The sequence below is a fragment of the Dunckerocampus dactyliophorus genome, chromosome 12 (genome assembly GCF_027744805.1).
Source record: "Dunckerocampus dactyliophorus isolate RoL2022-P2 chromosome 12, RoL_Ddac_1.1, whole genome shotgun sequence".
In the NCBI taxonomy this organism is placed as follows: domain Eukaryota; kingdom Metazoa; phylum Chordata; class Actinopteri; order Syngnathiformes; family Syngnathidae; genus Dunckerocampus; species Dunckerocampus dactyliophorus.
The window spans coordinates 2,716,816-2,739,524 of NC_072830.1; the positions used below are offsets into that span (position 1 = coordinate 2,716,816).

Here is a 22,709-nt window from a genome sequence, read left to right on the forward strand (position 1 = left end):
CCACCCATATGTGGGTAATGGTCTCACCTTGGCCACATGAATTAAACATTAGTGGCTCTGCCACTGCTCGCACGGGAAGTGCGCTCTAACCGGTGGTTGTTTATACTAGGGACAGTCAATAAATTACTATTCCGCTGAAAAGAGTTTGTTTAAAAAAAAAAAAAGTCATATATTTGAAATGCCATCACAAATTAATTTATAATCATGTCAAATGATTAGTCTTACCCTAAAAGTATTTTGCACGCACATTTTTTCCAACTGTATCTTTTAATGGATCATTTATTGGATTAGGGCCCTGACTCACAGAGGTTTATTACAAAAGCCAAGGAAAAAAAAAGCCAAGAATAGGAGTGACGTCAGCCGTGTGGCTGTGTTTTTCGTTAAAGTCTGAAAAAGTCGTTGCAACTGAGTGCAAAAGCTTGTCATGCACAAGTTTCTCGTGGTGGCACAGATCTAGGGAAGTTTAATACGGCATAAGGTCATTGGCTGTAATAGAAAAAAGCCAGCCCTTGTCAGTGGTGAGTAATGTCGGGTTTAAACGCTTCATTGAGAACCGTTCATTCATTGAGCCTTCATTGAGGCTTCATTGAGCCTGACTACATTATGCCTATTGTTGATACAGTTTACAGTCATCCCTCGTTTATTGCAGTTAGGAATAATAAGGGAAAATAACATCCTGGACCAAGTCTACAACAAAATGAAAGGTGCTTTGAAGGCTGTTCCAAGACCCCACTTTGGAAAGGCCGACCACATCTCCATACTCCTTTATCCAACATACAGACAACTTCTTAAACAAGCTCCCCCTGTAAGTACAGCAGTTAAAGTGTGGAATGAAGAAACTGATCAAGGACTGCTTTGGCTGCACAAACTGGGATGTGTTTAAAACTGCAGCGGGGAGGGAAGATTGTACTGTTGATTTGGATGAATATGCTTCTGCTGTTACTGGCTACATTAGCACATGCATAGAGACTGTTAGCACCACCAAGTATTACAGGAAATACCCTAACCAAAAACAGTGGATGAACTGTGATGTAAGGGCTAAGCTACGTGCTCGTTCGACTGCATTTGTCATGGGCACCGCTGATGACTACAAAAAGGCCAGATATGGCCTGAGGAGGTCCATATGAGAGACCAAAAGACAGTACAGACAGAAGCTGGAGGGCTACTATTCCACCTCAGACCCTCGGCGCATGTGGGCGGGGCTCCAGCACATTACAGACTATCGCCAGCGGAGTAGCGTAGCCACGTCCAGCCAAACCACACTTCCAGATGAGCTGAACGAGTTCTATGCCCGCTTTGACACCCAAACTCCTGATGAGCAGAGAGGGTGGCTGGACTTGGGGAGCACACAGGACTCACCTCTCATGGTGACATCAGCTGATGTGCGCAGGGTTCTGAACAAAACAAACCCACGAAAAGCAGCAGGCCCAGACAACATCTCAGGCCGTGCACTTCGGGTTTGCTCATCAGAGCTAGCTGATGTGCTTGCTGACATATTTAACCTGTCGCTTGCACAAGCATCTGTACCGACCTGCTTTAAGTACACCACCATAGTGCCCGTACCCAAGAAGAGCAACGTGACCTGCTTGAATGACTATCGCCCTATAGCACTCACTCCTATTGTTATGAAGTGGTTTGAAAGGATAGTCAGGACCCACATCAAAAAGAGCATCCCTGCGGCAACTGTGGACCCTCTACAGTTTGCATATCGCCAGAACCGGTCCACGGATGATGCAGTCAACACTGCCATCCACACAGCCCTTTCTCACCTACAGGGCCAGGACACGTATGTCAGAATGCTATTTATAGACTATAGCTCTGCTTTTAACACAGTCAGCCCCCACAAACTCACAAATAAGCTCCACACACTTGGCCTGTCACCCTCCCTCTGTAACTGGGTGTTTAACTTTCTAACAGGCAGGCCCCAGTCAGTCAGAGTCCACAATCGCACATCCAGCTCAAGAATTGTGAGCACTGGGACCCCACAGGGGTGTGTGCCGAGTCCGCTCCTCTACACGCTCTTCACCTACGATTGCGTGGCCTCCCACAACACCACCAGCATCATTAAATTTGCGGATGACACTACAGTCATCGGACTGATCACTGGTGGTGTTGAAACATCATACAGAAGAGAGGTGGCGGACCTCATAGCTTGGTGTCGTGATAACAATCTCCTTCTCAATACAGATAAGACTAAAGAGATGATCATCGACCCAAGAACAAGGGAAAAGGAGCCGCACAGACCCCTGTTTATTGATGAAACTGAGGTGGAGAGGGTGAAAACCTTCAAGTTGATTGGCACACACATCAGCGAGGACCTCACCTGGTCTCACAACACCCAACAAATTATGAAGAAGTCCCAAAGTATGTAAAATCAAAGATGGCGCCCTCCGTGGCAGACGTCTCTGTGACACTGTGTTTTTCAATTTTTTGCTATTTTATTGTTCATTTTGGACATTCAACACACTCACGCAGTACATTACAACAGGGAGACACTTTTGAACATCGGCAGGGTTCACCATGAACTTTCATTTAGCCTCTCAGACTTTGCCTTTCTTCTGCGCCGGGAGAACGCAGCAGCCTGCGGGTCCGGTGAGCTGAATACCCGGCGAGCAAAGCATCCGAGGCGTAAATGAGGCAAGCGAGCCGGCCTGCATGCTAGGCTAAAAGCTAGAGCGACGAGGCCACCGCTACCAAGCCTGCTGCTAGCCAAGATCCGCTCTCTTGAAAACAAGATGGACGAACTACGAGCAAGGATTACAACTCAACGTGAGATCAGGGAATGCTGTGTCCTCACCTTCACAGAAACCTGGCTGACGGAGGATATACCGGACTCGGCGATCCAGTTGGAATCATTTGCTGCTTACCGGGGAGATCGGACTTTAGCGGGACTTTGATGGGACTGAGGTGGAGAGGGTGAAAACCTTCAAGTTCCTTGGCACACACATCAGCGAGGACCTCACCTGGTCTCACAACACCCAACAAATTCTGAAGAAGTCCCAAAGGAGACTGTACTTCCTGAGAAGACTGAGGAAATTTGGCATGTCCACCACAATCCTGAGTTGCTTCTACAGATGCACCATCGAAAGTGTCCTTACCGCCTCCATCACTGTTTGGTACGGTAACTGTACAACACGTGATAGGAAGGCACTCCAGCGGGTGATCAAGACCTCACAGAACATTGTTGGGGCAGCACTCCCCTCACTGCAAGACATTTATAAATCTAGAGTCCTACGAAGAACACACAACCTCATCAAGGACAGCACACATCCACAACACTCATGATTCACACTCCTACCGTCAGGCAGACGCTACAGGAGTTTGAAGTCCAGGACCACAAGGCTGGCAAATAGCTTTTACCCACAGGCCATCAGGCTTCTCAACGAAGCACTCACACACGCCGCACGCAACACACACACACACACTCATAGCACTTTATTTATTTATTTACATATTTGTATATTTATTTGTATTAATGTCTCTTCTGTTTTTGTTGCTTAATTTATTGGTATATATGTTTATGTTTCTTATGTTCTTATTCTTTCTTGTGTTTTCTTTCTTTTCTTGGGAGAATGAACAGAATAAGATTTTCATTGCATAGTATAACTGCTGTTTTACCATGCACATGACAATAAAACTCTCTTGAATCTTTTTTTTTTTTTTTTTTTTTTTTTTTTTTTTTTTTTTTCCCCCTGTCCTGTCCAGCCTTTAAAGCAGATAGAATTGTATACCTAAATGCCGTCAAGTGCTCAACAGATTTACTCTGCCAGAGAGAAGTGTGATATACACTTCCCCTGTCATACAAAATTTATTCGACCTTGATGCTTGTTATAAAGCAAATTTGGAGCGCCCGGACCGGAGCAGGAGGGGACAGAGAAGAAGAGAAAAGGAAACGGGGGGGGGGGGGGGGGACAAAAACAAAAAAAAGAGAGACAAGAGACAAGGACAACAGCAGCAACAACAACAACTGTGACAGAACAACAGAAACATACCGAACGACATCAGCAAATAAATGTCCGTGACAACTATAAAGACGAACAAGGATAAAGGACAAATCAATATCAACAACCACAATGACAAAGCTGTCAATGACAATCAGACATAATAGCAGTCATGAAATGATGACCTATGACAGTGATCACAATGACAATACTGCATTGAAACAGTCGCACACAATAGCAGTCATGAAATGATGAATTATGATAGTGATCACCATGATAATACCGCATTGAAACAGTCACACATAACTGTAGTAATGAAATGATTATCCATGATAGTGAATAGAATCAAAGTTACTGTAATGCACATCATTGTAAAAAAAAAAAAAAATACATATACACACATATATACATACATACACATACATAAATACATATATACATATATATATATATATATATATATATATATATATACACATATATACCGCACATACACACATATATATATATAGTCATACTGCTGAAATCACCGTCGCTGTAATAAAACCAACAACATAATAACACCCTGGATAACTCAGTGAGTAATGTGGGGAAGTACGTATGTACTGTGAGTGTGCATATGTACAGGTATCTCTGTATGTAAGGAAGACTTCATATATATATAAAGGTGCAGGAATGTGTGGGCGTGTGATTGTCACTGAGAGTGCATGAAAGGAAAGGGGCCGCCTTCCACCTCCCAGAGAGCCCCGCCCCAAATAGCAAGGCCGGGCCCCGGCCGCCAGAAGGCCACCAGGCCCATAGGGGCAGGCAGCACAAAGAACAGTGCCCCAAGAGCCAGCCCAGAGAGCCCCCCCCCCCCGGGAAGACCAGTAAGGGGCCGAAGAGAGGTAATCCCAGCCAAGGACAGGGCGCCAGCGGGCCGGAGGACTGCCAACCCCCGAGACCAGCGAGAGATCACACCCCACAAAGGCAGACGGGTACCGGGGGCCACAAACCGGCAGGCCCAGAGACGCCTCCACAGCTGGAAAGAAGCCCGCCCGCGCCGGAAGCGCCAATTCTCCCCCACCGCCACCCCCACCCCCAGGGAGCGGAGCCCGGCCCGCCCCGGGCCAACCCCCGCCCGACCCCCGACACAGGGCCGCCCCGCCAAGGGATGCAGGAGGCACACCCTCCACCCACCCGGCGGAGGCACGGGCGGCAGAGATGTATCGCCCAGCACCTGACCCCACGGAGCAAACCCCTGTATGCCCCCCCCCAAATAAATAACTAAAATAAATAAATAAATAAAAATACACACACGCACGCACATACACACTCCTACGCACCCACACACACGCACATAAACGCTCCTACGCACAAACACACCCCTATGCGCACGCTCATACACACTCTTACTTACTCAAGCGCGCACACACACACACACACACACACACACACACACACACACAGTGGTCGACTGCCCGACACCCGGAAGCCCCACCCTATCCCCCGTTGGTAACCCAAGGAGCAGCGGAGCCGGGGACCCCGGGGTCCCAGACATACGATTCAGAACCCAGGGGCGGAGAGCGCAGACTGCCGGGGAGCAGGAAGACACCCGGCCACACCCCCCCAGCGGTAGGACGCCGCCAGCGAGGCAGACAGGGGAGTCAGCGAGGAGGAGAGCGGGAAACCGAGCAGGCAGGCGGGAAAACGGGCGAGCAGCCAGGCGAACCACCACACAGCGCCAACCGAGACCCGCGGGCCAGCAAACCCCGAAGAGAGAGCGGGAGCACCACACCCCAAGCCGCAGGGAGGCCAAGCACCAGCGCCGAGAAGGCGAGACCAGCAGCCGACCAGCCGACGGCCCCCACATACCACCAGAAGCCAGACCAGCCACATGCCACCAGAGCCGACAGCGCACCACCCGCGCACCGGAGCCCCACCCCCGACAAGCCCACAGACAGACCGGGGGAGGCGAGGACACAGACAGCGGCCCGGCAGCGCACAAAGCGCAACGGCGACAGACGCCCAAGCGCCCGGCAGAGCACGACCCCCCCCAGCGAGCCCGGCCCCAGGGCACCCGCCCCCCCACCCCCACCCCGCCACCCAGGCCCACAGTACCCACAAGCATGACCAAGCCCCAACCCACCAGCTGGCCCGGCGCCCCAGCAGCCGCCACAGCGCAGCAACCACCGGCCGCCGCGACAGCACACGGGCCACCCGAAGCACCAGCACCGCCCCCCGGAGACCGCCGAACCCGCCCCAAGAGCGCAGAGGCGCCCGCGGCACGTGTCAGTCCAGGGGGGGCACCGCAAGCCGCCCCCCCCGGCGCAAGCCCCGGCATCAACAGGCCCCAGAGGGCCACCCCAGGGAAGGGCAGGCGAACCAGACAAGGGCACCCCACAGGCCAGGCCGCCCCGGGCGAGCCACCGCGACGGCCAGGCCCCCGGCCACACCGCCGACCCTGGCGGGCAGACGCCGAGGTGCACGAGGCACCCCAATCCAGCCCGCCCCACCCGTGTATGTGATAAGGTGTGATAGTGTCTATGATGCAATTAAAAAAATAAATAAATAAATAAAATAAAATAAAAGAGGATGGTGTATCTGTGTGCATGTATATGGAGTGTATGTGGATGATAGCTAATGATGCAATTAAAATCGGGGGACAGCTGCCGCTCGGAGGGCCCCTCACCTGGCCAGCCCCCCCAAACCCTAAGTGTCTACTCTGCGATTAAAATTGGGGGGCAACAGGTCAGTGGCACAGCAGGAGCAAAGGAGCCCCGCAAGGCAGCTCCCCTCCCCAATCACGCCCGACCGTAGGCCACCCCCCAATGTCCTATATATATGTGAGGTGGTGCAGTGGCACAGGAAGGACGGGGGCCCCACACCCCAACGCCGCCCAAACCGAGCAGGGGGGGGACCAAGGACACATGACCGACCGGCCGCCCACCACAGCCCAGGCTCGGGCGTGCCGCAGGACACACCACAGGCCCTACCCGGCCCGCCAGGATGCCCAGTCCGGCCCACCCAACCCCCCAGAGGCGATACCCCCAGTGCCCCCCAACACCGGAGCCCCACCGGAGATAGCGTTCACAGCGCCACCCCCAAACCGCCAAACACCACGGACAAGCCACACGCCCCCAAGGCAGATCCGACCGCCACCAGGACAGCGGGAGCCGCGCCCACGCGCCCCCCGCATACCACCACGGCCGGCAAGGGAGCAACACCACGACGACCACAAGAGCACCGGACCCCACATAGAGCGGAGCACGGCCGCACCCACGAAGCACGCAGGCCAGAGGCGCCAGGGAGGGACAGAGAAGCAAGCACCGCACGACCGGGCCCGCGAGAGGAGCGGCCCCCGCCCGGCGCCCAAGCAGATGCCCCCGCCCGCCCCGCCCACCGCCACGCCACAGACCGGCCACCGCCCCACCCCCCGCCCATCCACCAACACGCCAAGGGGGAAACCCCGGAGGGAGGGAGACAACCGCCGGCCCGGAAGCAAGGACCAGCCCGACACCAGCAGGCAGCAGGGACCGCCCGCCAGCCCCCCGCCAGCCCGACCCCCAAGCCCCCGGCCAAAGCCACCCCCCGACCGCCCCACCCCGGAGCAAGCATCCTCCCGCCGATCCCGGGAAGCACCACGCAGATGGACACCACGCCGCCCGCCCCACCGCGCAACCCGCCCACGGCCCCCACACGCCCCACCCACCGAGCCACAGCGGCCCCGTCCCTGAGGGGAGAAAGCAAGGGATCCCCCCCACCCCAGCACCACGCACCCCCCACCCCGAGCCCAAACCGCACATCCGCGACCCCCACCTCCGCGCCCCCCGTCACCCGGGGGACAGCCACAGGCGCCGGAGGATAACAGGCAGCTCCCACCTATCACACATACACCACACACATAAATCAGCGAAATAAAATAAAATAAAATAATTTAAAAAAAAAATAAAATAAAAATAAATAAATAAAAAGGGGCAACCCAAACCACCCTCCCACCCAGGGGAGATGGCTCCGCGGGGGCAGCCGGGCTCAGGCACCCGCGCCCCCACCAGGGGGAGAGGCCGGCCCCCACACCCCACACCGGACGGCCCCACGCGGCAGCCGAGCAGGAGGGCCCAGGGCAGTCCCCGCCCCACCCCCAGAGGCAGAGGAGGCGAGGGAGAGCCAGCGCCACCAGCCGCACACGGGCCCCCCCAGCAGCAGTAGGCGCCCGGCACCAGCAGGATGCAGCACCCCATCCACCCACCACCCCGGAGGCCAACCAACGCCGCCCCCTGGGCGACCCCCCCGACCCCGCCCCCGCCCCATCACCCAACCCGGACCCCTCCCCACCCCCACCCACCAGCCCCCCCAGGCAGGCAGCCCAGCAAAGAAGACCCGGGACACCAAGCCCGCCACCGCCCGCCCCCGAGGTACCAGGCCCACCCAGCGACCAGGACCACACCCCACGCCAGATGAACGAGACCCCCAGGGGCAGAGACAGATGCCCTCACCCCCCTGAGAGTCAGGTCAGGGAATTAATTATTGGTGCCCATATAGACTGAAATTCTGACATTTGTTCTTTAGATTCAGCAGACATTCTCTCCATAGCTATATGATCTAACAAAAGATTTTTGTAAAGAGCTATGTTCAGTTTCTTCCTTGATTTCCAATTGATGAGAATGGTTTTCTTGGCGATGCTTAATGCAGTGATGAGAAGCTGTGTTTGATTTGTTTCTACATCAATTGTGGAGAGATCGCCCAGCAGGCATAGTAAAGGAGAGGTAGGAATGGAGAACCCAAGTGCCAAAGATAGGTACTCACACACTCCGTGCCAAAAATTTTTAATGGGAGCACAGGTCCACATGGAGTGTAAGTAGTCATCTATTCTATGGTCTGAGCAGTGTGTACAGATGTTAGAGTCAGTTAAGCCCATTCTAAACATTCTATGTCCTGTGTAGTGTACTCTATGAAGGATTTTAAACTGAATCAGCTGTAGGTTGGGATTATTGATTAACCGGGAAGCATTAAGACATATTTGCTTCCAAAATTCAGGGTCACAGCTTGTAGATAAATCTGAGCTCCATTTGGAGATTGGTACTCCAATTGTGTTGTCATTTTTTGAAAGTAGAATATATAATTTAGATAATGTTTTAGGGGCAGATATTTTTAAAAATTGGTCAATAGTGGTATTGCTTTCCCATGATATGGTCCTGAAACTTGCTTTAATTATGGATTTAATTTGTATGTATTCAATAAATTTGTTATGATTTATTCCATACTGTGTAACAAGGTCATTAAATGAGATAAAGTTGTTTCCTATAATTATATTTTTCATACAACTTATTCCTTTTTCGTGCCATGTTGGGAAATTTAATGGTTTCTTTTTAAGCAAGATGTCAGGATTATTCCAAACGGGAGTGTATTGGCAAGGAGTGAGCGAGAATTTTGTTATTTTTAAAAATTCCCACCAAGCTGTCAGAGTGTTGCTTATATTTATACTTTTAAAACAATTGAATCTTGAATCTTAACTGGTTCCAGACCCGGCTGCAATAAGTGAATTTTCGCAAAGTAGGATTTAGTATTAATAAATGCTATATTTTTATAGTGAGAGCATAGAAAACCTGTTTGTCAACTTTACCCTTGTATTACACAATGTAGTAGACATAATAGAAAATAAGCCATCTTAGACATCAATAAGATATACTCAGCTCCTGCAGTGGGTATTGTCTCATCAATGTAACGTTACTGACACCAAGAGATCGGTGTAGAATACTATGGTACTGCCACTGTTTGCGGTTAAGGACAGACTCTTGAGGCACTTCAATCGCTTTAGGGTTAGGGTCAAGCAGAGAACACATGCAGTGAACATCACAGGAGCTGCTGTCAGCCACTGTCTACATTGCTAACTTGCTGCTAGCACTCGGCTACAGTCAACTCTAGTGAGCTGTCGTCACACGTCACTTCCCAGGCCTTGCTTCTTAAAGCCGCACATAGCAAGTCACAGCTATTGTATTACACCTTTTTGTATTTGAATTTTCGTTAATTTTGCCAATTATATGCTTGAAAATGCTTAATTTAAGTCGAGAAGATGTACAATTTGTTAAAAATTTTTTTTTTTTTTTACTAATAATAGGCCGTACTCAACCATGAAACAGCAATCATATATCAATTAATTAATTTGGGGAAAAACGTGATCGAGTGAGGGCGCGATGTTTGAACTGCCATGTAGCGAGGGACAACTGTATTGATGATTTCTTCATAATCCATTTTGAATTTCTTCCATCTGCTATCAAGACTTTAACGACTGGACTTTTAAATGCCGCCTCTGATAATGAGCTTGTTATGCGGGCACCCACAGAGCGGTCAGGGACAACGCTGCAAACATCCTATTCGGCGTGATCCTTTAAAGTCTTGTTTTCACTGAGAAAAAGCTGCCCGAAAGCAGAGATTACACTAATTAGTCTTCTTCAACTTCAGCGATAAGTCATCCACCCAAGTAAGCAGGTGTTGATTCTCAGCCAAGAGCTAATTACACTTGCATTCTAAGCTTACACAAACCATGCACAAAACATCATGTAATGCTGCATGAGTCCGTAGATACAATTTGTAAGCCATATTTTTGATTAAAATAATGTAATGAGGGAGACGTTTTTCTGGAGAAATATAGAATAAAATAAATGTAAATTGGAGGGGTGGGATTATCGGTCAAATCAATTACTAATGTACTGTAAAATATGCCAGGAAGTCAAACCCAGACAGGCTCGCTCTTAATGATTTTCGCAGAACAGAGGATGTGCAGCACGTAATACAATCTGCAGTACAGTACAAACACATTATAGTGACAAATGCACAACACTGACCTTTGTATTTCTGCGCAGGCTCTTCAGGATATTCCTCCTTTTGGGGTCCTCATTCTCCTCAGTGGAGTTGTCCTTCTGGGCTCCTCCATCGTCCTGGCTAGCCTTGGGTGGGCCACCCATCTCATCATCGCTGCCAATTGAAAAGCTCGTCCTAAAACTGCTGAACTTTCCAAGCCGTTTGGATCTGTCTCTGTAAAGCTTAGGCTTTACCCCAATGGCCGACAACTTTCTTCTACGTTCCAGCGAGCTGCTATCCGCCTCGCTGTCAGACCCGTTCCCCCCAGCGCTCCCGTTGGCGTGACCTTTGTTGGCGTTGCGGATCGTAATGATCTTGCCCTGTGTGCTGTCATGAGGGACGGAGTAAATACTCTCCTCTTCTGTATGTCGAGGTTTGCTTACGGCATCCATAGGCTCGGCGTAGTCTGAGGGATCGTAGCCACCATCGCTACCGGGAGCCCAGGTGACAGCTTGGGGCAAGGAGCGGCGGTTGGTGCCAACTTGCTGTTCCATGTAAGGGCCTAGATTGACCTTCCGGACAGGTTTGGGTTTCACTTGTGGAGGCACCTTGTTGTTCAGCTTGCTCTCAAAAGTGCTGAGCTCAGAAATGACAGAAAACGTATCACTTGAATCCAAATCCGTTAGCTTCAAGCTTCCAAGATGGGAGCTAAGACTTCCGTCCTCCCTCAAGGTAGGGTAGGAGGGTGGCGATGGGTCGATGTCATCCTCAGAGTCCATAAGATTGTTCACTGGACTGGGCGAGCCGCAACGGGGACTGGTGCTCTCATTGGTACATGCTTCAGCCACGTTATCATACATGTGTGTTGCCTCAATAATTGTGCGCTTCTCCACTATCTCCTTCAGAAACGCTTGGAAAAGGTCAATCTTATGAAGTCCGCCTACGACACCTCCATGCCCGCATATTGCGGTGTTAAACCTTGCCTCAATTTCATGAGCGAGTTCTTCTCCCTGACTGACCTGTTCCTTGGCTGACTCTGAGTCTGAAAGCTCCATCTGGCTTTCCCCGACTGCAAGCAACTGGACTGGAATGATGTCTTGAACCTCACACAGAAAAGCGCACAAAGTCTCCAAGGAGGCTTTCCTGCGTGCAGAGTACACTGCAATGTAGCCGTGGACGAGCCTCGTCTTGCGCAGGGAAAATGAGGAATGGAAGGACAGCAAAGACAACTCGATAGTCTGTCTCTGGCCACCTATACTCAAATCCAGCAGGACAGAAGTGCCACTGTTGAGGCTGGCAGCAGGGCGACAATGCTGGGGTAGCAAGAAAGGAGCAAGGAGTTGATCCAGATCATATGTATCTCCACACATTAGACACATGACAACCTTCAAGTCTGATTCTAGAACTGGTTGGGACTGAGAGTCTCTGAGGGTGGACAATGAAGAGGGTAAAGGTGGTGAGCTGCTCCTTACGCTTCTCCGAGACTCTAAGAGGCCCTTCAACATCTGGTTGAGATGCCTCTCATTGAAATTGCGTCCATAACCCATGCCTGGTGAGGCTGGGTCCAGGTAACAACACTGCAGCTTTGCAGCCACCAGCAGTCCCTGATGGATAAGAGTCTGAGCGGTTTCTCCTCCAATATCCCCTATAGAACCAACCCCACGCTTAGTCACAAGAAGGAGGGAAAGTGGGAGTTGGGCAAGAAGATTTTCTCTGTCCCTTCTACTTACGGTTGACTCTCTAAGCTTTTCTAAACTCTCAACCACATATGAGAGCGATTCCTTTGAGTTGTACAAACACAGGCAACCATGAGGTGCAAAGGTTGGCGTGTGGAAGGAATTGACTGGCAGACGTACATTGCCCTCAATGGGACGAAGGGCTAGCTCATATATTTTTCCATCTAACAAGTACCTATCGTCACTGGTACACAATGCCCTTATCTCATTTGCCATCTCTCTGGCAAGCCCGTCTTTACCTAGTATGACCAGATTTATCCTTTCTGCCCTACCCCCATCCAGTCTTGAACTATCTGGTGATGCATAGCGAGTGGGGAATCTGGATGCCAGTATCTGCTCAATTTTAGAGTCCACGCAGTGAGGGCTGTTGGGACAGGTATCCTTTGTCGGGTGGTAGACAAAGTGGATATGTTTCAATACCAAAGCATCCCTCTCTGCCTGCAGCTTCTGTAAGGCTTTAAACCTTTGTTCCTCACCCAGAACCTCCTGAATTGCTCCCATTTTTTCTTTACTTGGCTTTGCATCCACCTCTAGCTCATAAAAAAGCTCAGAGTATTCAAGAAGCAGCTCCTGGAAGTCCTCTTTGGCTCGGTCAATAATCTCTTTCTGGTGTTTATTGTAGATATCCAGATACTCCGCTTCGTCAAGCCACTGGTAGAAGTCTTCATTCATGATGAAGCTCCGAGCCTCCTCCCAGGGTTTCCCTGGAGTAATGAACGGCGAGACACTCAGCTTCTCCTTGAATTCCCATCTCATTTCTGCACGTTTGCGGTCGTTTCTTAGCTGCTCCAGATGAGTCTCGTAAATAGCCTGAGCTGTGCGAGTTTCAAGGAGGTCCTGGGGGATGCGGTCGTCCTCCATGTTGTCAATGTGTGGCGTGGTCTCCCATGGGGTGTCATCTAAAACGACAAACCACTGGGCGAAATCTCTCTTCGTCTCCAGCACTTTCTGAACTCCAGACCAGCTCAAGTGGTCGATTTCATCCAACTGTGGTAACAGTACGGAGAGGGCCTGTGGTAAAGCACTTAGATAGGCCTTCCTCCGTTTCTCTATATGCTCTTGCTTTAGTCTATGCACATGCTGTTGAAAGAGCTTCTTGGCTTTAGCTGTCCCTTCAAGGAAGACATAGTCCTTGTACTCTGGGGCTGACTGCATGCGGCGACTGACAGAGGGCCACGTCTCATTGTGGTTCTTCACAATTCGGTTGACAAGCCACTCATAGCGGTCCTTTGCTGAGGCAATCTGTTGACTTTGCTGTTTCAGTGCCTCAAAGTAAGTGATTATCTTGGGCTTCCCTCGACTTTTGTCAATCAGTTGAACAAGTGTCAGAAAGGCTAAGTCCACATTGACGTTCGAGCGTGCCGATGTTTCTACCACCTGCAGGTTTTTCTTGGCTAGAGCAAAGGTGTGCGAGTCTTTAATGTAGCGCTCAACTCCTTCATCGCATTTGGTGAGAACCAGTACCACGGGTTTCTTTGTTTTGGCAAGTTGGTTGTACAGATTTGTCACAAACTTAATCTGATCCTCAAAGCTGCGGTTCATGCCCCTGCTCACATCCACACAGAGTAAGAAGCCGTCCACCATAAGCTTGCCCTCGGGCATCTGTTTCTGCTCAAAGTCTTGCTCGAGCCCCAACTGGTCTGTGCAAAAGTACATCAACTTCTCAGCCGAGGCCAACTTGGTGGAGGCAGCCCTCTTGATGTATGGCTGCAGCGCCGTGCTTCGGTGTGGCTGGAATGTCTGGTCATCAATGAATTCTGTCTGTTCCACCACATTCATACGGCACTCTGGCCCTTCCTCCACGGTCCTCCCAGCCTCTCCCCAGAAGAGGAAGTGGTCATTGTTCACTACGCGGCCTCCAAAGTCACTAGTGCTGAGAACAGAGGTGTGGTCCAGGTAGAAGTCATCAGCGCTTGGCCGAACAAAGCGGTTGCACAGGCAGGACTTTCCCACTCCGCATTGGCCCTTTTCTTTCTCTGTACCGGACAGCCCAACTACGACCAGATTATAGGTGGGGGTCCGGACATCTTGCTTTTTGGCCATCATCATCGCTGGCGGACGCTCATCCTGCCATGCTTGCCTCAAGCTCTAGACAGAGAAGGAGGCTGCCAAGGGTGCTGGGTTCCCATGCAAGAGGTCCTCACTGCTGGGTCTGACCCTGCAAGACAAAGGGAGAGAGAATGTATCACTCAAATACTTTATAGGAAACACATTAAAATTAGAAGTCAGATTCATGGCTAGAAACTGTATGGTTAATCATGTTTTATTTTTGATGCAACTCCTTCAACAAATGTTTCCTAGAAAGATTGAGGTCACTAGCAAAGCTGCAAGAATGCAGTGCATTACTTAACCTTGCTGTAGCTCAGCAAAAGGATTTAACACCGCCAGGATTGGACAGCAAACAGTGGTGCCGCCCTCACTTTACTTCTGTGATCGTTGCATTTTGGCTTCTTAACTGATAAACGGTATTACAATAATCTCTGGTCGTATCCCAGCCAAAGTTACGTGGCCTTGTCACTGTCACGGAAAACAAACCCATGATTTGCACAAGAACACACAGTCAGTCACCACACACAAACACACACTAAAAACAGGGCCATCAAACTCTTCTCACCCCAAATGAGAGACACGCATGACAAATAGATGAAAGCAGATAAGCATTCCAGTGTACTAATTGGCCAACAAGGGAAAGCCATCTGCTTTTTAAAAGTGAAAACTGCCTTGTTACCGACTTCAAAATCCATAAAAGTGACAAAATCCAAAACATGTTTTGCTACTTTTCTCAAATGGCGCTCTGCAAAGATGAGTGACATAAAAATCATTCATTTATCAACATTACAATTAAGTGACGATCAGCCCGTAAGGATTATTTGATAGCCTAAACGCTACAATAGTGCATTCATGAGACAAGGATGCACTTCATGAAACCACCCTAGCTGACAGTACAATTTGTAAAGGACAAAACTCTTCCCAAGCTACAAGACAGCCAAAACATAAGACGTGACAACTCTTGTCCGTGTCAACTAAGCATTTAAATACAATAAAACAGACAAAAAGACAAGTATTCGCTGTGAACTGTTTGTAAAAGCATCTAAAGCCGTGTCTGCTGCTGTACTGGATACACATTCATCTTTCAATTCTGAACTTCAAAGTCACATCTGCTGTACTCCAGAGTCAGGTGGTGGAAACAGAGCAGGCGGGGGGGGTAAGAAAAAACCAACTGCAACGGCAACTGTTATGCATCAACCACAGTATATGATATGAAGCACATTTCCAGTTTTATTGAAGAAGCTGAGAGCCGTTTGTCTCATCAAAGCCTTTGAGCGAGGCCTTTAGAAGCTGAATTCCCGTAATTCCTATAAGACTGTGAATCAAAATTACAAAGCCCCCCCCCTTAGTGTTTTACCAGGAAAGAGACAAAGGGGGACTCATAACCAAAAAGAATTCTTGTTTTTAGAAGTTGCTTAAGGAAATATGCATCAAATATTTATCAAGGCATGCAGCAATAGACCTCGTCTCTTTCACGAATGATATCTTGTGCTGAGTTGTAGACCTATCCATCAATAGGAATGTAAAAAGACTGGTAAATGTCAGAGTATGCAGATTAGCACCAGGCATATAGGGCTTCCAGACATGTAATCCAAGCATTTTCAACATTTAGCTCTCCTGTATTAGGAAGAAAAAGCACTTTTTGGTGAAGGAACTTGCAAAAACCGCCTAATAAGGGCATTTGTGTGACCAATAACCGTCCTATTTTCGAGCTGCATTAGACAAGTGACCTATATTTGCTTAAGCAAACATGCCCGGGCATGAGCACACAAGGACTGCTCGGATCATGTCCTTTTGTACCGCGCTGGAGATCATCACTAGAGATCAAATAAAGCTGGTCACCACTGAAGGATGGCCCAATCACAGAGTTGATTTGCACTTGCTCACCAGCCCCATCTATCTTTAAAATGGAGTACGGTGGCACTTTGAAAGACAAATCAAATCAATCGTGAGGCCGGCTAAGTCAAACTGAACGTGAATGCCAAATTCCAACAACAAGGATTTCTTAGACAGTAAATGTAGACTTTGTTTTTGAGCAGACCTTCAAGACACCCTTGCAGCAACTTTGATAGAGCAACATAGGTCTGGTGTCTGGTGCGCAAGTCCAGTACACATGCCACCGTCTCTCAGCCCAGGCAGAGAGAAGTTAAGGGCTGTGCTGCTGCTTGCCTATGACATTAAAATGTGAGAATTAGTGGCAAAAGAAGAGACAGACGGCAGGAAAGTGTGGAAGGCACTGTGAAGGGAAGTGGGCAGCAGAGGGTGGGACGTTAGCACACAGGGAGGATGGAGGTCAGGAGAAGAATGGTTAGAAGAATGGCTTTGTGAGGAAAGGGAGAGGGGGTCAACGGCCTAGGCCATGTGAGCAGCACTCTGGAATCCCCTCGGGAAAGAAGGGGCTGGGCGTGGTAAAGCTTGGATGAGTTAAGGGTCATGGTCTGACACAAAAACATCACACTAGCTCTGTAAATGCTTTTGAAGACATGCTAGCATACATAGAATACAGATATCCTCAATGCATAATCGTTCAAAACATTACCAATGACTTATAGTCAATTTGCTGCTAAGTCCAAACCAACCAACCAATGTTGCTGAAATTTGACACACACGTGTTTGTCAGTCCCCTAAAGGTGTGTGCCACATTTCGTGGCGATTCGGCTAAACACCCTGAAGTTACAGTGGGTGTTTTGCACAGCATGTTGAGAGATCGAATCTATCCAACTTATGGGTGTTTAACAACAGTGCCACAAGAGGGTGTATTTGTCAGAAAAATAACAGCATAGGCAACAGAGTAAGATTGCATGTTTTGGCTATTTTTCACCCAGTTGTGTGCAGCAGTTCAGGAGTAGAAGAGTTCATTTACACACACACACACACACACACACACATTGTATTTAACCTAATAGCGATACAATCAGGACGTCATTCTAGGTCACAACCAGTCTCAAGGACAAGCGAGGCCAAGACTGGAGAATAGTCAGCAGGGCGTCACATTCACGAAAACACGAGGCTGTGTTCACAGTCCATAAGGGGGAATGTGTACTTGCCTTCACGGGGTTGTTGCATTCCTCTCATTACACAGCTAACAAGAGTTCGGAGGGAGAGAAGGAGAGAATCAAGCGGGACTTCAAAGAATAATGATCAGTCCAACCAATTCTGTGCAAAATGATGAGGAAAATTAAATTGAAGACAACTATTCAAGGAAACTAATTAATGTTAGCTCCTCAAGCAGAACATTAGTAGATTTTGTGAAGACGGCGTTCAAATTAATCCCTCAGATATCCCTAGGATGCTCCTCTAGGTAAATCATTTCCATAATGACAAAAGCAGTTGACATTTCTTGCTGATTGCCACATATTTTTGTAATGAAAGGTGCTCAACCTCGACAGCCTGCATTCTGCTTGGGAATTGACACCATCATGAAATAGTCATGAAGCAGTGCAACGGTGACGACGGCAGGGGGAAACGCTTCCTCTCACTTATTTTCATTTGCTGCTTTCCCCTCACTCCTCACAGGAAGCAGGCCGACAAGCACTTCTGCCCTCCTTGCGCATCCCCAAAACCCTCCTATAATATTATCTTCAAATGATGGGTTTTCCCATCCCCATCTGTCGGACTTGTTTCTCTAGCCATCACTCTTCCTCCCCACTGTCCCAGGGGACGTGTTGTCCATTAGTAAGAAACAGGGGGTTGAGGGCAGGAGATGGAAGCTGTGCATAGGGACACTCTGTTACTACTGTAGGCTTCCTGGTGCTTGTGATCTGTGCCTGCATAAAACCATGTCAACATACAGTCGAGATGCAGGAGCCATACAGTACATCCATATTCTGATCCACAAGTGTTGGGACGAGGATTACGGACACTCTGTGGATTAGCGCTAGCTTTTGCATTTGCAGCTTCGCAAGCATCTATCCATAGGCGTTATCTGATTGCACGGCAATATAACCACGGGAAAACAGCCTGCGGTCACGGGTAAGAAAATCCCCTCACGTCTGCCGTGCCGCACTGCATACATGGACGTGGAGTACATTACGGACAGTGCTGCATTTATCCCAGAATATATACAGCTTGGTGGTTATCTCACGTTTTCTACTTGCAGTCCACTCCGCCCGCCTGGCACTGTGGCGATAGAGGGTCAGACGCTGATAGACCTCCCGAGGAGAGCGGCAGACGGACAGACAGAGGGAGGAAGGATGCAGGATGAGGGTACGAAAAGGGATAAGCGGGACTGCAAACAAACAGACACGCACACACACACACGCACACACAACTAAGAATGCAGGAAAAAGACAGGAGGGAAGAGGGCACAGGCGACCGTGTTCACAGCAGAAGAGAGCAAGGTTCTAAGTCAGATAAAGAGGGCTTCTGGAAATAATGTTTATAATCACACAGAGGGAGCAGAGAAAGTGCCACAGTGGTTTAACCTCTTCTACTGTAGCTGATAGCACAGCTAAATATAATGTGCCGCGGGACTATGACAGCTGGAAACTACTGTCTTACGGTAGAAATCCTCTCAGTCTCGTACAATCCTCCAAGAGGACTGACTACTACAGGGCTGTCCAAAGTGTGGCCCGGGGGCCATTTGTGGGCCACGGCTCTTTTTTTTTATTGGCCTGCAGAACATTCAAAAAATATAATTGAATAAGTCAACAGCAAAAATGTAAAAATCTGCAGTTTTTACAAGAATAAAGTCAAAATATTAAAAGAAAAGGTTATAATCTATGTTACGAGACTACTGTAATATGGAGGGAAAATGTCATCTTACTAGCATAAAGTTTAAATATTAAAGAAGAAAAGACTAGTCGTGATAGTAAGAAACAAACAAAAGTTGTCATTTTTGGAAAATTAGGATGCAGAAAAAGTTATGTTATGAGAAACCGTCAAAATATAATGGGAATAAATTCATAATTACAAGAAAAATTTACAAGAAAAAGTTGAAATACTTTAATTTTTAACGAGAATAATGTCAAAATATAGAAAGAAAAAATGTGGTATTCTAAAGGAAAAAAAGTTTTACAAGAATAAACCTGTGATATCGGGAGGAAAATAGTGTCATTTTAGTAACAACAGTTGAAATATTAAAGAAAAAATACATAATTATTTAAAAATGGTAATATTATGAAGGGAAAAAACAAAAAACAAAATAAAGTTGTAATTTTAGGAAAATTAAGAAAAGTTACAGTATAATGTTGTGACAATAAAGTCAAAATATGATGGGAATAAAGTCATAATTACAAAACAAAAATGTACAAATAGAAAGTTGAAATAGTTGAAACTATTTAAAAACAACACCAACAACAAGAACCGCTGTAATTTTACAAGAATAAAGTCAAAATATTGAAGAAAAAGTGGTATTCTAAAAAGAAAAAAAGTCACACTTTTACAAGAATAAACGCCTAATACTCGGAGGGAAAAACATTCATTTTAGTGAAAGAGCTGAAGTAAAAAAATATTCTTTTAAAAGTAATACAAGAAACAAATAAAACAAAACGTTTTGGAAAATTAGGTTGGGTGCAAAATTTAATATTATGAGAATAAAGCCAGAATAAAGTCAGAGAAAACGTATGAATATTTTTTAGAAGAAAGTTGCAATATTTGGACAAAAAAACTCCAGCAAAAATGGTGAAAAAAAGAGCAAAGACTGAAGTTCATACTAAAAATATGATTTTCCCTAATCCTAACCCCTACAAAATATCAAAGTGGCCCTTGCATCCTTTCATTTTTCTAGTATGGACAGGTTTGGAGAGCCCTGACCTACAACTACCACTGCCACCACTACTACAACCACTACTACTAATATTTTGAATTGTAGAAGTAATTCCACTTCGTCGTACGTCTAGATGAGAAGTCTAGAAGGCAGAAGACGACGGACTTATGCGCATGTGTTCTTTCTTCTTCTAGTTTGGTGTGTCACGTGGTTCCGTCTGCGTGACTGTTTACAGCGCCGCACGTAGGTGTGCCCTTGTGTATTATGGAGCTGCAACAATTAATCGATTAACTATCGGTTAATTGATTACCCAATTAATCGACAACTATTTTGGTAGTTGACCAATTGCTTTAAATATGATTTAAATATGTAATATAAATAAATATCCGCTGGTTTCAGCCTCTCATATGTGAATATTTTTGAATTTCCTGAGTTATCCATGAAAGCAGACATATTATCTTTGTGTTTTAGCCATGACAAGATATTCACACATACACTATCAGCTTTGGCTCTGGAAAACAGAGATGGGCATTTTTGCCTCTTTGGTCCATCGATGGCCCAAACCATTACTTCACTCATTGAAACAAGCTTCAGATTCATTGACTAAGAAAATGATCATGACTGTATTTTTGTGTACATTTATTGTTTTACTGAGGTTAATTGACAAACATTTACATTTTTTTTTTATTTAACATTAGCGGCAACCTGGTGTTATTTGCTCTGTCAGTTCCAATCTTCTATTTCTAAATAAAGAGGCGCAAATTTAAAATGTGTTTTTTAAAATATCGATTCATCAACTAATTGAAAAAATAATCAACTGATGAATCGGTTATTACAATAATTGTTAGTTGCAGCCGTAGTGTATTACATCGTTTTCACCCAGTGATGCGTTCCTATCTGGATGCAACTATTGAAGATCAATGAAGCATCTAATCTATCTAATCTGGCACAGTGTGGACGCAACTTTTTTTCAACCCGCCAAAAAATAAATAAATCCCAAGAGCATTCCCGTGTAGAGAGGGCCTAATACATCCAAGATGGGTTCAAACAGATAAGCCCAGTGTTTTCCTCCAGCACAAAGATACATCTGTAGGCCTCTCCGCTCATGGCCTCACTTCATTAAGTACCCCCCACATTTATCTCCTGTGCGCGCTGGTGAGATAAGAGCGAATTTGATCACCGCTTGACATTTTCTCACCATTAGAACAACAGTATGCACACATCTGGCAAGCATCCAGTGGAGATGTTCAGCCCTCCCTGTGTAACCTGAGGCTCGTGTACTTAAACAAAACAGCTCTAACGGCAACAAACGCGTGTATGCAAATATGCAGGACTGCAGGAGATACGCACTGCTTTAATACAACAACTTATTTTAGTCCAAAGGGACTGGGGAGGCTTCACTTGAATGAGCCAATTACAATTTGTAATTGGGGCGATGGAAGTAATGCGATGCGTTTGTGTGTTTGCAGAATGAGGGGAGGGCCGTTATCCGTCAACGGCTGCAGCTGCATAGCACAACGTGCTCATTTATTCACAAGCAGACTGCGCAACACAGCAGCAACACAACCCGTGTTCTAATAGCGGTAAAACGGCATTGATACCACACACGAGCTACTTGCACATCAACAGCTGAGTAGCACAACCGACATTTTACAGAGCGTGCAGACGCAGATAAAGTTGCTGGATGCTCACCACAATATGAAAATGTAATACAGTGTACCCTCGCTACATCGCAGTTCACCTTCCGCAGCTTTTTTTTTTTTATTACAGCGTATGAACGCTGTTACAGGCCGAGCCTGGCTCTTTAAGAAGAACTGCATTGTGGGAAGTTGAGTATTGCAGTCTTCTGCTTCCTGATTGGCCGTAGACCATCTCCTGTTGTGGTCATGGCTAGCAAAATAGCTAACCGTGCGAGCTGCTTGCTAACCGCCATTATTGTAAACAATAGAAGAAACAGAAGACGCTAACCGTGCGACTCCGAACGCTGCTCGGCCCTCAGCCCTCCCCCCGACAAAACCCACAACGCCGCCGATACGCTCTGCACCCAGTGGAAGCCAGCCACCGCACAAAAAGCTGAACCCGCACACACACCATAGGAAGGCAGAAGCCACGTGGCTGCAGGGCGCCACCATGGAACAAATGAATCCTCGGCCCACGGAGGATGAGGAAGAGGAGTAAAACATGACGCCGGGAGCAACACACTTCAACAAGGACACAAAAACACCACAACCGAACGTCGCCAGGACGAATAGGCACGGCCAGAGGAGTGAAATGCGTGTGAGTCACTTCACGCAAAGAAATGCGTAGCGTGTCCAGCTGTCAAACTGATACCATTGAGGTTTTCCAGACTAGTGTGCGTTGGCAACCATACGTGCCACCGCACACGTGCACATTCATGTCACGTCTGTGTTGTCATGACGTGAACTGTCATGTCGCCGCCACACGGCCATCGGTTTTTGTGATCGGCTTTGAAAGGCATTTATCGGCATGTGCCGA

General features: G+C 47.7%; 1 protein-coding gene across 2 annotated transcripts in view; it reads right to left on the reverse strand.

Moving 5' to 3' along the window:
• arhgap35a (Rho GTPase activating protein 35a) overlaps positions 1–22,709 on the reverse strand; it is a 99,055-nt gene that overhangs the window by 33,788 nt on the left and 42,558 nt on the right. For both annotated transcript variants that reach the window (XM_054794844.1, XM_054794845.1), the window contains exon 2: positions 10,766–14,615. In XM_054794844.1, the coding sequence (XP_054650819.1) occupies positions 10,766–14,506 (3,741 nt within the window). In that variant the 5' untranslated portion in view covers positions 14,507–14,615. The remainder of the gene's footprint in view (positions 1–10,765; positions 14,616–22,709) is intronic.